The 14,766-nt window shown below is 45.6% G+C and overlaps 1 protein-coding gene across 2 annotated transcripts in view; it reads right to left on the reverse strand.

Annotated features, from left to right (window-relative positions):
- Nucleotides 1–3,548: 3,548 nt before the first annotated feature.
- The window catches only part of LOC126281156 (DNA-directed RNA polymerase III subunit RPC3-like), a 101,044-nt gene continuing 89,826 nt past the window's right edge, over nucleotides 3,549–14,766 (reverse strand). For both annotated transcript variants that reach the window (XM_049979823.1, XM_049979822.1), the window contains exons 8-9: nucleotides 8,742–8,909; nucleotides 3,549–3,704 (exon numbers count right to left, since the gene is read on the reverse strand). In XM_049979823.1, the coding sequence (XP_049835780.1) occupies nucleotides 3,573–3,704; nucleotides 8,742–8,909 (300 nt within the window). In that variant the 3' untranslated portion in view covers nucleotides 3,549–3,572. The remainder of the gene's footprint in view (nucleotides 3,705–8,741; nucleotides 8,910–14,766) is intronic.

Raw genomic sequence — 14,766 nt, forward strand, 5'->3', positions numbered from 1 at the left:
TTTGGTCACATGATTCTCAGTTTCTTTTATTCTCTGAAAGAGTAAATTTTCAAAACTTGCTGATGATTCTCTGCTGCAAACAGGGGTTACACTAACTTTTTCAGAACCACTAGTTTCAACTTCACTGCCAACAGAGCAAGACAACTGGGTGTTCTCTTCTGAAATGCTGAGGTCTGGCTCACTGATATTTGTGGATTTGTTTATGTCAGTTTTGTTTTGGATATTATATCTGTGTAATTTTTCAGGATCCAGTCGATAAACAGGGTACTGTGACCTGTTGTAGGGGCAGATTCCTGTGTTCTTGGAGCTTGATGACGTGTTTTTAGGTTTCAAAGCATCTGCCCATACTTTACACACAACATCCAGTATTCCAAGTGTACTTAAAAGGCTTTGAAGCAACACTTGTCTAAAGGTTGCAGCTGGTCAGTTGTATGTGGGAGCAGCTTTACAATTGCAATTCTATCATTCCTTGCTTTTTCAGTTACTGTGGGATCTAAATGACTGAAGTATCTCGAAAAGATTGATGACGTCATGAAACCATTAACAGCATTTGAATAAAATATGCCAGATAAATCACTTGCTCCCTTCCAGGAGCTCCATAGGTGCCTCCCTCAAAAATGAAAGTGGTGGAAGAGCCCTGCCTGCAGCTGACACACAAGCAGGCACTGTTGTATTGTCTTTTCCAGAACCCTGAATATCCCAGAAAAACTTCCTAACCAATACCTCCAACAGCTCGTATCCTGGAAGGATCAGCTGAAAAGTATATCTCATCAAAATTCCATATATTGGCTGGTTTATCTTTGATCTCCAGCTCTTCCAATATTGCTACTAATTTATCATAGAAATCATAAATAATAAAAGGATCACTTGGAGCTTTTCTACGATTCATTTCAAGAGCTTCCAGCTTCTTCAGTATTAATGAATTTTGCAAACAAAAATGTCTGAACCACTTTGAACCAGGTTTTACATCCTTAAAATGAGTGGTCAAAACATTTTGTTCCACACAGTCTTGAACAACCAGCAACACTTCAGCTCTTGTCATTGGAATTCCCCATTTAGCATGTGTCTTCAAGTGATTAGATAAAGTTGTTTCTTGACCTGCTGTCAACTCTGTTTTCCTACCTTGCACACCTGAGTGAGTACCATGTACCCTTCTGTGCAGGAACATTTTATCCATTTTATATTTCAATGCTACCTGCCGGAGTGAAGCTCCATCTTTCACCTCGTTTATAGCTGAAGAAATATCTTCTTTACTATATGGCCTTCCTTTTTTTCTTATATGAAGGTGCCATACTATTCCTGTCATGACCCAAAATATTCCAATGTAATATTATATAATATTGGCATAAAATAAATTTAAGAACAGTTGGGGCCTACTTTAGATGAAACCTATACTTAGGCCTGCCTGTAAAAGAGACCTGAGAGGAATAGCAATACACCACTAACTCAAAACTGTAGCACAGTCTATATCCCTGCTGCTGCTTTTGCTGCACTTACATCAACAGCAGCACGAAATATATCACAACTGCTGCATCATTGCCCTAACAACAATAACAAGAAATGCAGCACAACAACTGCTGCATTATTGCCAATTGCAGCAAGTAACACACATTTCAGTGAACAGAATGGCATTAAAAAATAAAAGTGTACCACTTTTAGGAAACTGCTGTATCATATTTAGGGATAATATTGGTCGTTTATTAACTAACTCCATATAATAAATGTGAAGGTAATGAATAATACACCAGACAGAGCACATCTTTCTGTCTATGTAATCCAAATTGGTGGGTACAGAATCAATATTTCCAAGATTGGCAAATGATGTAGAACTGTCACATTTATTTTCAATTTGAAAAATGGTGACTGACTAAATTAGTTTTTACGTCACTGCTGAGTCTATACTGGAAAAACAAAATATAACTGGCCATTCCCAAAGAACAGCAGCATAAATGGTGGTAGGAACATTTGTGATAAGTACAGTTTTCATATGAATAGACTGGATGTACATTTTTTGTAAAATTTTGCTTACTTAAGAGATGTGGTGCAAGTACGTCCTGGTGTCTTAAGTTACTGCTGTAACTTTTATTAATATTATTAATAAACTTTTCAGTCCATTTTGTATGTCAGCTGTTTATGCTCCAGATACTAAAATCTGTTTTAAAGACAGGTCTCATATTAAAACAGAATCAGGACTATATAAGCATGCAACTTTTTCCATTTAAGTTTGCAACATACTCAGTGCCCAAAAAACACTTGCAACTTGTATAATGGCTTATGCATATACAGTTGGTTTCTTGGTAAAAAGTGTCAAGTGATAATTCCGGCTGCAACCAGAAATAGACCCAGTGCAACAAAGGGATGGTAAATTATTGCAGGAAACAAACAGTGGGGCACAGCCATAATCTAAATGTCTAAAATATTTTTCTAGAATATTTTCACATTTCTAGCATGTATTTTTAATTAAAATTATCTCAAACCCACCAAAGATATTCAACATTAAAAGAAGTAAAATAAATATACGGGGAGTCCCAAGAGGAATGGTCAGTATTCAGTGGTGTGATAGGAACAATCATTGGAAGAAGAAGAAAAAAATAGTGAACTTGTGCTTTTAACCCACTGACTGTTACACACTTGATTATGGATGTTTCACTGCCAGGCGAGGCATGCCACATTTGGCGTGAGGGTCTGCTATGGCCACGACCAACCACCTGGTGTCAGGAATACCTTAAGATATATGAGCACTTAATGTTCTGTCATATCCCTGAATATTGATCATTGTTCTTAGAACACACTGTACTACTAAAATTTGTTTCACAACTAGTAAGCAGACACTTTAATCTGTCAATTTTAAGTATGTGTTTTTGGGGGGGGGGGGGGGAGGAGGATTTATTTTTAACTATGGTTGAATGAGATACCACTAGAGGTCAGTTCCTAACTACCATATTTACGACACTGTCAACCTCAGAAAACAACTTGCTGGAGCAGTTGACAAATGCTGTGTGTTGTGCATTGCTCATTTTCTTATTTTGAAACGAGGGAGGAGACTATCCCTGGTCTATGAGGGTGTTTGAGTACAACCCCTACAATATCAGAAGGCATCAGCAAGTCAGTTCTGCTTTTGCCAGGCACAGAACATGGACGTTTGTTGCCAGCCCTGAGGGACGGAGGTTGGGCTTGCACTGCTCGTTTCTCCTAGTCCTAAGTTCTCGTTTGTTCATGCTCGAGGCCAACTGTGATGTTTCAGTGTCAACACTCTTCCTAGTTCTGTTTTGGTTTTTAAATACACGTGGTAAAGGAGCAATATCCTATTGACAGTGATATTAAGCAATGGGGATTGACTTTGATGTACAGTATGTAGTAATAAATGAAAAGCACAGGTTTGCTTTTGTTCCACAATATTATTTTTATCGTTAACCGGTTTTCGGCTTCCAAGGCCATCTTCAGACATTTACTGAATTTCTGCTGTTGTACCAAAATGCTGTGAAAAATATTTAGGAACAAGACAATTTAATTTAGGAGTGTGGTGTAATGAAGTGAAAAATAATGCAGACATTATTCAACATAACTTTAATTCAGTAATTTAGAAATATTTGCAATATAAAGATTGTTTCATCCAGCTGCAGTTCGGCCATACTGAGCTTATTCAGCATCATCCTGACTTTCTCTACCAGACTGCGTTCAGGTGGTGTCAACATTTCTTCAATCTGAAAATAAATAAATAAATACTGTCAGAACAGTCCTGTATTTAGGTAATCAAAGCCAAATACAATGAAAAAACAAATTATTCTCCTAAGCTGTCTCATACATTTACATTATAGTGCTCTTAACTCTATCATTTTTAATGCTTTAACATTAGGATAATTATATTTGTGAACCAAATCAGTTTAATATAGTACTGCAACTTAATGCTAATTGTTAATACAACCAAAGAAAATCAGATTCTGGCAGCTACATCCTCCTTAATTTACACCTTAGCTCATTCTACGTTCTTGAAAGTTCAGTTCTCTAAATGACAGGCAGACTTTCGACAGGGTGGTAGATGGATGGATGGAACAATCCATTTCAGACATTATTATGGAATTAAATATTCAGGGATACACAGTGTCAAAAGTATGCAACAAAATACCACCAACTTTCATGGATAACACACCAGTGGCATTTGCACAGAGTTGTCAGTGTTAACATACAAGCAACATTGTGTTAAACAACCACAGAAATCAATGTGGGATGTACGATGAATGTATCAGTTAGGAGAGTGCAATGAAATTGGCATTAATGGGTTGTGGCAGCACACAGCCAAAACGAGTACCTTCGCTAAAAGCAAAAAACCACCTGCAGTGCCTCTACTGGGTTTCTGATCACATCAGTTCGACCCTCGATGACTGCAAAACTGTGGCCTGGTCAGATGAGTCCTGATTTCAGTTAGGAAGAGCTGATGTTTGGGCTCAAGAATGGAGCGGACCCCAATAAGCCATTCACCCAGGTTATCAACAAGGCTATGCAAGCTGGTGATGGCTCCATAATGGTGTGGGCTATGTTTACACAGAATAGAATGGGTCCTCTGGTTCAACTGAACTGGTCATTGACTAGAAATGGTTATGTTTGGCTACTTGGACTCTATTTGCAGACTTTCACGGATTTCATGATCCCAAATAAAGATGGAATTTGTATTGATGACAATATGCCATGTCACTGGGCCACTATTGTACAGGACTGGTTTGAAGAACATTTTGGACAATTTGAGCAAATGATTTGGCCACCCAGATCGCCCAAAATGAATCCCATCAAAAGGAGGTATCCCATGACTTGTCACCTCAGTGTGTTTTTGTGAATGGTTTAAGGCAAATGCGGTGATAGTTCCTGGCTGCATTTCCTTTTCCATCCTCCTCAAACCTGAGCTTGTGTTCTCTCTCTAATGACGTTGCCATCAATTAATTACTTCCTAAATTTGTTCGCCTGTATCAACTGGACAGCAAATGCAAAAATAATGTTGATGAACTGTGATGTTATATTTTCCCAGAATAGGATGATTTTGAACTATTCTCAGGTATTCAGCAGAAAGAATCTCCCAGGTGGTGGGATACTTCAGCAAGCTGACTTCATGCGCTATCCTGAAGATTGACTATCTTCTGTTGACAACTGTCATATATATATATAAAATAGAAACTTCCACATGGGAAAAATATATTAAAAACAAAGATTCCAAGACTTACCAAGCGGGAAAGCGGCGGCAGACAGGCACAATGAAGAAAACACACACACAGAATTACTAGCTTTCGCAACCGATGGTTGCTTCTTCAGGAAGGGGAGGGAAATACGAAAGGATGTGGGTTTTAAGGGAGAGGGTAAGGAGTCATGCCAATCCCGGGAGCGGAAAGACTTCCCTTAGGGGGAAAAAGAGGACAGGTGTACACTCGCACACACATACACACACACACATATCCATCCGCACATACACGAACACAAGCAGACATATTTAAAGGCAAAGAGTAAGGGCAGAGATGTCAGTCGAGGCGGAAGTACAGAGGCAAAGAAGTTGTTGAAAAACAGGTGAGGTATGAGCGGCGGCAACTTGAAATTAGCGGAGGTTGAGGCCTGGCGGATATCGAGAAGAGAGGATATACTGAAGGGCGAGTTCCCATCTCCGGAGTTCGGATAGGTTGGTGTTGGTGGGAAGTGCCCAGATAACTCTAACGGTGTAACACTGTGCCAAGATGTGCTGGCCATGCACCACGGCACGTTTAGCCACAGGGTGATCCTCATTACCAACAAACACTGTCTGCCTGTGTCCATTCATGCGAATGGACAGTTTGTTGTTGCCCATTCCCACACTGAAAGCGTCACAGTGCAGGCAGGTCAGTTGGTAAATCACGTGGGTGCTTTCACACGTGGCTCTCCCTTTGATCGTGTACACCATCCGGGTTACAGGACTGGAGTAGGTGGTGGTGGGAGGGTGCATAGGACAGGTTTTACACTGGGGGCAGTTGCAAGGGTAGGAGCCAGAGGGTAGGGAAGGTGGTTTGGGGATTTCATAGAGATGAACCAAGAGGTTACGAAGGTTAGGTGGACGACGGAAAGACACTCTTGGTGGAGTGGGGAGGAATTCATGAAGGATGGATCTCATTTCGGGGCAGGATTTTAGGAAGTCGTATCCATGCTGGAGAGCCACATTCAAGGTCTGATCCAGTCCCGGGAAGTATTGTGTCACAAGTGGGGCGCTTTTGGGGTTCTTCTGTGAGAGGTTCTGGGTTTGAGGGGATGAGGAAGTGGCTCTGGTTATCTGCTTCTGTAACAGGTCGGGAGGGTAGTTGCGGGATGCGAAAGCTGTTTTCAGTTTGTTGGTGTAATGGTCGAGGGATTCAGGACTGGAGCAGATTCGTTTGCCACGAAGGCCTAGGCTGCAGGGAAGGGACCGTTTGATATGGAATGGGTGGCAGCTGTCATAATGGAGGTACTGTTGCTTGTTGGTGGGTTTGATGTGGACGGAAGTGTGAAGCTGGCCATTGGACAGATGGAGGTCAACCAAGTTTTCCAAGGTAATCCCATTCCTGATGTCCAGGCGGAGCTTCAAGGAATCCTCAGAACCTTAGGCCCCTTCTATGCCATCCTATTTATCGGTCACTTGGAGGAAGCCTTCTTGGTTACCCAAGCCTGCCAACCCAAAGTTTGGTACAGATTTATTGATGACCTCTTCATGATCTGAACTCACAGTGAAGAAGAACTCCAGAATTTCCTCTCCAACCTCAACTCCTTTGGTTTCATCAGATTCACCTGGTCCTACTCCAAATCCCATGCCACTTTCCTAGATGTTGACCTCCATCTGTCCAATGGCCAGCTGCACACATCCGTCCACATCAAACCCACCAACAAGCAACTACCTCCATTATGACAGCTGCCACCCATTCCCTATCAAACGGTCCCTTCCCTACAGCCTAGGCCTTCGTGGCAAACGAATCTGCTCCAGTCCTGAATCCCTCGACCATTACACCAACAACCTGAAAACAGCTTTCGCATCCCGAAACTACCCTCCCGACCTGGTACAGAAGCAGATAACCAGAGCCACTTCCTCATCCCCTCAAACCCAAAACCTCACACAGAAGAACCCCAAAAGTGCCCCACTTGTGACAGAATACTTCCCGGGACTGGATCAGACTCTGAATGTGGCTCTCCAGCAGGGATACGACTTCCTAAAATCCTGCCCCGAAATGAGATCCATCCTTCATGAAATCCTCCCCACTCCACCAAGAGTGTCTTTCCGCCGTCCACCTAACCTTCGTAACCTCTTGGTTCATCCCTATGAAATCCCCAAACCACCTTCCCTACCCTCTGGCTCCTACCCTTGTAACTGCCCCCCGTGTGTACAACCTGTTCTATGCACCCTCCCACCACCACCTACTCCAGTCCTGTAACCCGGAAGGTGTACACGATCAAAGGCAGAGCCATGTGTGAAAGCACCCACGTGATTTACAAACTGACCTGCCTACACTGTGATGCTTTCTATGTGGGAATGACCAGCAATAAACTGTCCATTCGCATGAATGGACACAGGCAGACAGTGTTTGTTGGTAATGAGGATCACCCTGTGGCTAAACGTGCCGTGGTGCATGGCCAGCACATCTTGGCACAGTGTTACACCGTCAGAGTTATCTGGGCACTTCCCACCAACACCAACCTATCCGAACTCCGGAGATGGGAACTCGCCCTTCAGTATATCCTCTCTTCTCGATATCCGCCAGGCCTCAACCTCCGCTAATTTCAAGTTGCCGCCGCTCATACCTCACCTGTCTTTCAACAACTTCTTTGCCTCTGTACTTCCGCCTCGACTGACATCTCTGCCCTTATTCTTTGCCTTTAAATATGTCTGCTTGTGTCTGTGTATGTGCGGATGGATATGTGTGTGTGTGTGTGTGCGCGAGTGTACATCTGTCCTTTTTTTTCCCCCAAGGGAAGTCTTTCCGCTCCCGGGATTGGAATGACTCCTTACCCTCTCCCTTAAAACCCACATCCTTTCGTCTTTCCCTCTCCTTCCTGAAGAAGCAACCATCGGTTGCGAAAGCTAGTAATTCTGTGTGTGTGTTTGTGTGTTTTGTTCATTGTGCCTGTCTGCCGGCGCTTTCCCGCTTGGGCTGGTTAAGTGGAGATGGAAACACACAGTCAGGACACAATCCCACTGAGCTTTGGGCACACAGAGGCTGGACACCATCTTTCTTATTTATAAACTGATTGTGTGCCTGGATCTCTACAGATTATTTTAAGATTCATCCCAATGTAAATACATCAGTCCTTTACATTAAAGCTGGTTTGAACACTATAGTGTTAGGGAGGTGCAGGCCCTTTTGGTGATGTTATAACTGGCCTTTTGTTGACATGAAAGAAGCCTATTCACCTGCTCATTAGTGTGAAGTCTATACAAAAAAACCAACAGTAACGCTAAAATACTAGTTTCTCAGCAAGAAATGAAATAATACTCTCTAACAATTCTAAGGACTGCTTTCTACTATCCCCTCAACAAATACTGACTTGTCACTTTAGCTGCACATACTACTTTTCTTACCTTCTTACATCATCTGTTGTTTAGTCTCTAAATCATAAAAGGCCTACATATAATGGTGACTACTGAAACTTATGTCTTTGAGCTGTTGGGAGAGTAACACTTAAAATGGAGCTTGCATTTTTTTTGTTTTGTTTTAAATATGGCATGAATGTGTGACTTGTTTTACAATTCAAGGGCTTGTACGTACCTCGGCTAACTGTTCTGGAGTTGCTCCCTGCTCACGCAAGTTCTGTGTTATGGAGGCAATACGCTGCTGCTTCTCAATAAGTCTACGATTCTCATTCTTTTCATGCTCCCTGCGTATCATTGCATTGTATGTAGCATGGTAGCACACTTCCAGCATCATTCTTGCCACCTGAAAATTATACACTTATTTAAAGAATAATCTTTCTAAAATAAGGATTATTAAATTTGTAAGGCAGTTAAGAATCACAATACACTTCATGCCGATAAGTCAAATTTCAAATGCTCTCCTCAGCACTGTGTAGGGCATGGCCCAAGAAAGGGAAACCCCCTGCAAGTCTGGGGGTTAGAATAGGCCCAAGGTGTTCCTACCCCTCAAGGGGGTAGTTGGACCTGCGTCTGGAGACGGACGGTTCCACGACCTATATTTGCGGTCATTTTGGTTTTTCACTTCTCGTTTCTTCCTTTCTTTGTTCTTCTCCATCCCACTGTCTTACTTACTCTTTCCCTTGCCTTCTCTGGTCTCCGCCTTGGCGTTTGAGACAGTCTGTCCTCTCTCTTCTTTTTCCTCTTCTTCATTCCTCCCTGTGCGTGCCTGAAGGCTGACCCACGCATTCGCATGTGTAGCCGGTGACCGGGTAACGCGTAATTCCCCGCCTTTGGTAGACAAGTAAGGCACGCACGTACTCCCCGGTAAAGGTCAGGCCCAGGGAGGGGTGATTGCCTGAGCTGATACCTTTTGACCATGCCGATTGGTCCCGTTGTCTGTTTCTCGGGAGGTGTGACGTGGGGTGTAAACATTCACCTTGGGCGGGAGTGCCCTCTATGAGGGTCCCCACAAAGAAAGGGTGCGCCATCGGAGACGCTGGCAATCATGGGGGATTCCTCCGCAATGGATTTTTCTTCTTCTTCTATCTCGACTTCTGCCCACAAACGGAAACTTGACCAGCCACCAGTGACAAAAGTACTACCGCCTGCCCCACAGTTCTTCGTAGTTTCTAGATCTGAGGACACAAAGGATTTTTTCCTCTGTCAAACCTTTCGTTATCCAGAAGGGCATATGTGCCATAGCCGGATCTGTCAAGTCTTGTACCAGGTTGCGTAACGGTACCTTGTTACTAGAAACTGAGAGCGCCTTTCACACACAAAAACTGCTTCGGGCCACACTACTGAACACGTTTCCTGTCCGGGTGGAGGCTCACCGCACTTTGAATTCGTCTCGTGGTGTGGTATATACTAGATAACTAGACGGATTGACTGACAAGGAGATTCAGTCTTTCCTCGCTGAGCTGGGCGTGATGGTTGTCCATAGGGTCATGAAAAAGGTCAAAAATGACCTTATACTGACCCGGACATTTTTCTTGACATTTGATAGTGTTCAACTGCCGTCGCGCATCAAAGCGGGCTACGAGGTTATTTCCGTTCGCCCCTATGTCCCGACACCTACGCGCTGCTACAAGCATCAGCGTTTTGATCAAACTTGCCAGTCTTGTTCCAAAGCGGCTAAATGTGTCACTTGTGGCAGGGATGCCCATGAGGGTGACTGTCCACCTCCGTCTCCTCGTTGTGTGAACTGTTAGGGTGACCATGCACTGTCCCATCTACAAGGAAGAAATTCGGGTCAAAGAGAAAGTGTCCAACTCGGCTGCTCTCAAGCTATATGCTAGGAGGAAGCCCACAGTGCTCCCAGCGGGAAATACAGTACTGTCCTCACCTCGCCTCTCCTCGGACTACCAGGGAGGTGGCGACGCAGACATGCGATCTGACCTTCAGCACTAGGATCGTCCGTTCGGCCAGTGCTAAGATGGCGTGGTCGATGTCTCCTCTTCCTCTCATCACCCCTCAGACACAAGCACCTTCATCAGCTTCTGCCAAGACAAAGAACCAGAAGTCAGATGCATGGGCCTTCAAGAAGGAACCGTCCCATGCAGACTTCCTACGTACCTCGAACTCCCAGCCATTGACCAGTACTTCCACTAAACGAACTTTCAAGAAGGCTCATAGGAAGCACTGTTCTCCTCCTCCGCCACATCGCATTTCTTCTCCTGCGCCACCCAGTGGTTGCCGCCCCAGGCCGTCATCCGTTTCGCCTGGCCGCACCGCTGGTAGTCAAACATCTGGCCGTTCAGCTGCGGAGGAAGCTCCCCCCTGCCGGCCATCTTAACAAGATGGCCGATGAACCTGTAGAACAAATGGACGATGACTGTCCGCCTACTGCTAGTGGCGGCAGTGCTCGCTCAAAGCCAGGCCCTCAGCAGCCTTCGAGGTGACCCTTTCTTTCATCTTCGTTTTCTTCTCACGATGGCACTTATTCTCTGGAATATTCGCTCCAACCGAGAGGACTTGAAGTTGCTGCTCTGCTTGCACCGCCCACTCGTCATAGCCCTCCAGGAAACGAAGCTACATCCATGCGATCAAATTGCCTTGGCACACTACACCTCTGTGCGCTTTGACCTACCCTCTGTGGCAGGTATGCTGGCTCATGGAGGGGTTATGTTGCTGGTCCGGGATGATATTTACTATGTTCCCATCACATTGCACACCGGCCTGTAGGCAGTTGCCGTCCGAATTACTCTCCCCATTTTTACATTTGTACCATTTACACTCCATTGTCTGCCATTACCAGGGCAGACATGATGCGAATTATTGCTCAGCTACCTGCACCATTTTTGTTAACTGGAGACTTCAATGCCCACCATCCCCTTTGGGGCTCTCCAGCATCCTGCCCGAGGGGCTCCCTGTTAGCAGACCTTTTCAACAAGCTCAATCTTGTCTGCCTCAATACTGGCGCCCCTACTTTCTTTCGGACACACCTCATGCCTATTCCCATTTAGACCTCTCTATATGTACTAGCCAACTTGCATGCCGGTTTGAGTGGTATGCACTTTTTGATACATATTGGAGCGACCACTTCCCGTGTGTTATCGATCTCCTGCATCATACCCCCTCTCCGTGCTCAACTAGTTTGAACATCTCCAAAGCAGACTGGGCGCTCTTCTCTTCCAGGGCGACCTTTCAGGATCAAACCTTCACAAGCTGCGATAGTCATGTCGCACATCTCATGGAAGTCATTCTCACTGCTGCTGAATATTCCATCCCTCAAACTACTACTTCTCCACATCGCGTACCGGTCCCGTGGTGGACCGCAGCATGTAGAGACGCTTTACGTGCTTGTCGACGTGCTTTACGCACCTTTAAAGGCCACCCTACAGTGGCAAATTGTATCAATTATTAAAGATTACGTGCACAGTGTCATTGTATTATTAAAGAAAGCAAGGTGGGCTGCTTTCACAAGCACCTTCAACAGTTTTACTACTCCTCCTCCTTCTGTTGTCTGGGGTAGCCAGCTATCTGGCACTAAGGTCCACTCAGCAGTTTCTGGCTTGACGGTCGCGAATGACGTCCTTGTGGCCCCTGATGATATCTCCAATGCCTTCCGCCGCTTTTTCGCAGGGGTTTCGAGCTCCGCTCATTACCACCCTGCCTTCCTCCCCCGAAAACAGGTAGAGGAGGCTATGCCACCTAACTTCCGCTCCTCGAATCGTGAAATTACAATGCCCCATTCACCATGCGGGAACTCGAAAATGCAATTGCCCGGTCACGGTCCTCCGCTCCAGGGCCTGATTCTATTCATATTCCGATGCTGAAGAACGTTTCTCCTTCGGGTAAAGGTTTCCTTCTTCGTACTTATAATCGCATCTGGAATGAGGGACATGTTCCCGCATGCTGGCGTGAGTCTATTGTTGTACCGATTCCTAAGCCGGGGAAGGACAAGCACTTGCCTTCCAGTTATCGACCCATCTCGCTTACCAGCTGTGTCTGTAAGGTGATGGAGCGAATGGTTAACTCTCGTTTTGTTTGGCTGCTCGAATCTCGACGCCTACTTACCAATGTACAATGTTGATTTCGTAGGCGCCGCTCTGCTGTTGACTATCTGGTTACCTTGTCGACTTTCATTATGAATAACTTCTTGCGGAAGCGCCCGACCGCGGCTGTGTTCTTTGATTTGGAGAAGGCTTACGACACCTGTTGGAGGGCGGGCATTCTCCGCAGCATGCATACATGGGGCCTTCGCGGTCGCCTCCCCCTTTTTATTCGTTCCTTCTTAATGGATCGACAGTTCAGGGTACGTGTGGGTTCTGTCCTGCCAGACACCTTTCACCAGGAGAATTGGGTGCCACAGGGCTCAGTTTTGACCGTTGCTCTCTTCGCCATAGCGATCAATCCAATAATGGATTGCCTCCCAGCTGATGTATCAGGCTCCCTTTTCGTGGATGATTTTACCATCTATTGCAGCGCGCAGCGTACATGTTTCCTGGAACGCAGTCTTCAGTGTTCTCTTGACTGTCTTTACTCCTGGAGTGTCGCAAATGGCTTCCGTTTTTGTGCCGAGAGGATGGTCTGTATTAACTTCTGGCACTACAAATAGTTTCTCCCACCGTCCTTACAACTCGGTCCTGTTGCGCTCCCATTTGTGGAGACAACGAAATTTTTAGGTCTTACATTTGACAGGAAACTTAGCTGGTCTCCACATGTCATATTTGGCTGCCCGTTGTACTCGTTCTATAAATGTCCTCCGTGTTCTCAGTGGTATGTCGTTGGGAGCAGATCGAACCATCCTACTTCGCCTATATCGGTCGATCGTCCGCTCCAAGCTGGATTATGGGAACTTCGTATACTCCTCTGCACGGCCGTCAATCTTACGCCGCCTCAACTTCATACAACATCGGGGTTTACGTCTTGCGATTGGCGTTTTATACTAGTCCCGTCGAGAGTCTTCATGCTGAAGCCGGTGAATTGCCACTCGCCTACCGGCGTGATATACTACTTTGTCATTATGTCTGTCGGCTACTGTCAATGCCCGACCACCCGTCGTATCGTTCCTTTTTTGACGACTCTCACGACCGTCAATACGGGTTGTATGTCTCTGCCTGCTACCCCCTGGAGTTCGCTTTCGTCGCCTCCTTCAACACCTTGATTTTTCACTCCCTGCAACCCTCAGAGTGGGCGAGAGCCAGACGCTACCTTGGCTCCAGGCTCAGGTTCGCGTTCACCTTGACCTCAGCTCGCTGCCAAAGGAGGTTACCCCCGGTTCGGTACACCACTCCTGTTTTGTCGAACTTCGTTCGAAGTTCATTAATATGACCTTCATTTATACAGATGGCTCTAAGACCAATGACGGGGTCGGGTGTTCTTTTATTGTCGGGCCACAAAGTTTCAAATACCGGCCCCATGGCCATTGTTTGGTCTTCACAGCTGAGTTCTTTGCCCTCTACCAGGCTGTTCTTTACATCTGCCACTACCGACATTCTGCGTATGTCATCTGCTCCAATTCTCTGAGTGCCGTCCAGAGCCTCAGTGATCCGTATCCGGTTCACCCTTTCATGCACAGGATCCACTGCTCTCTTCAGCAGCTGGTGGACGGCACTTCTCCGGTTACCTTTATGTGGGTTCCTGACCATGTCGGTATCCCTGGGAATGAAACTGTAGATGCCGCGACAAAGGCTGCGGTTCTCCAGCCTCGGACGGCTTCTTGTTGTGTCCCTTCATCAGATTGTAGCAGGGTCATTTGTCGGCGCATTTTATCGCTGTGGCATGCCGATTGGGCTGCACTTACGGACAACAAGCTTCGGGCCTTGAAACCTCTTCCCGCGGCTTGGACGTCCTCCTCACGCCCTTCTCAGCGGGAGAAGGTCGTTTTGGCCTGGTTACGAATTGGACACTACCGGTTCAGTGATCGCCATCTACTGACGGCTGCGCCGGTGCCGTTCTGCCTATGTGGGCAATTGCTGATGGTCCGCCACATTTTAACGTCCTGTCCGGGTTTTACTACACTGCGTGTTGATCTTGGCCTGCCATGTACTCTGGATGTCATTTTAGCAGATGACCTAGGAGCAGCTCCTCGCGTTCTTCGTTTTATTAACTTGACAAACATGTCTAAGGACATTTGATTATGACTTTTTTTTTAATCTATGCCTGTTACTACTTCTTCTATAGTGTCGTCCCTTTTAGTTTCTGTTTTAACCTTG

This window comes from Schistocerca gregaria, chromosome 7, assembly GCF_023897955.1.
Source record: "Schistocerca gregaria isolate iqSchGreg1 chromosome 7, iqSchGreg1.2, whole genome shotgun sequence".
Taxonomy (NCBI): Eukaryota; Metazoa; Arthropoda; class Insecta; order Orthoptera; family Acrididae; genus Schistocerca; species Schistocerca gregaria.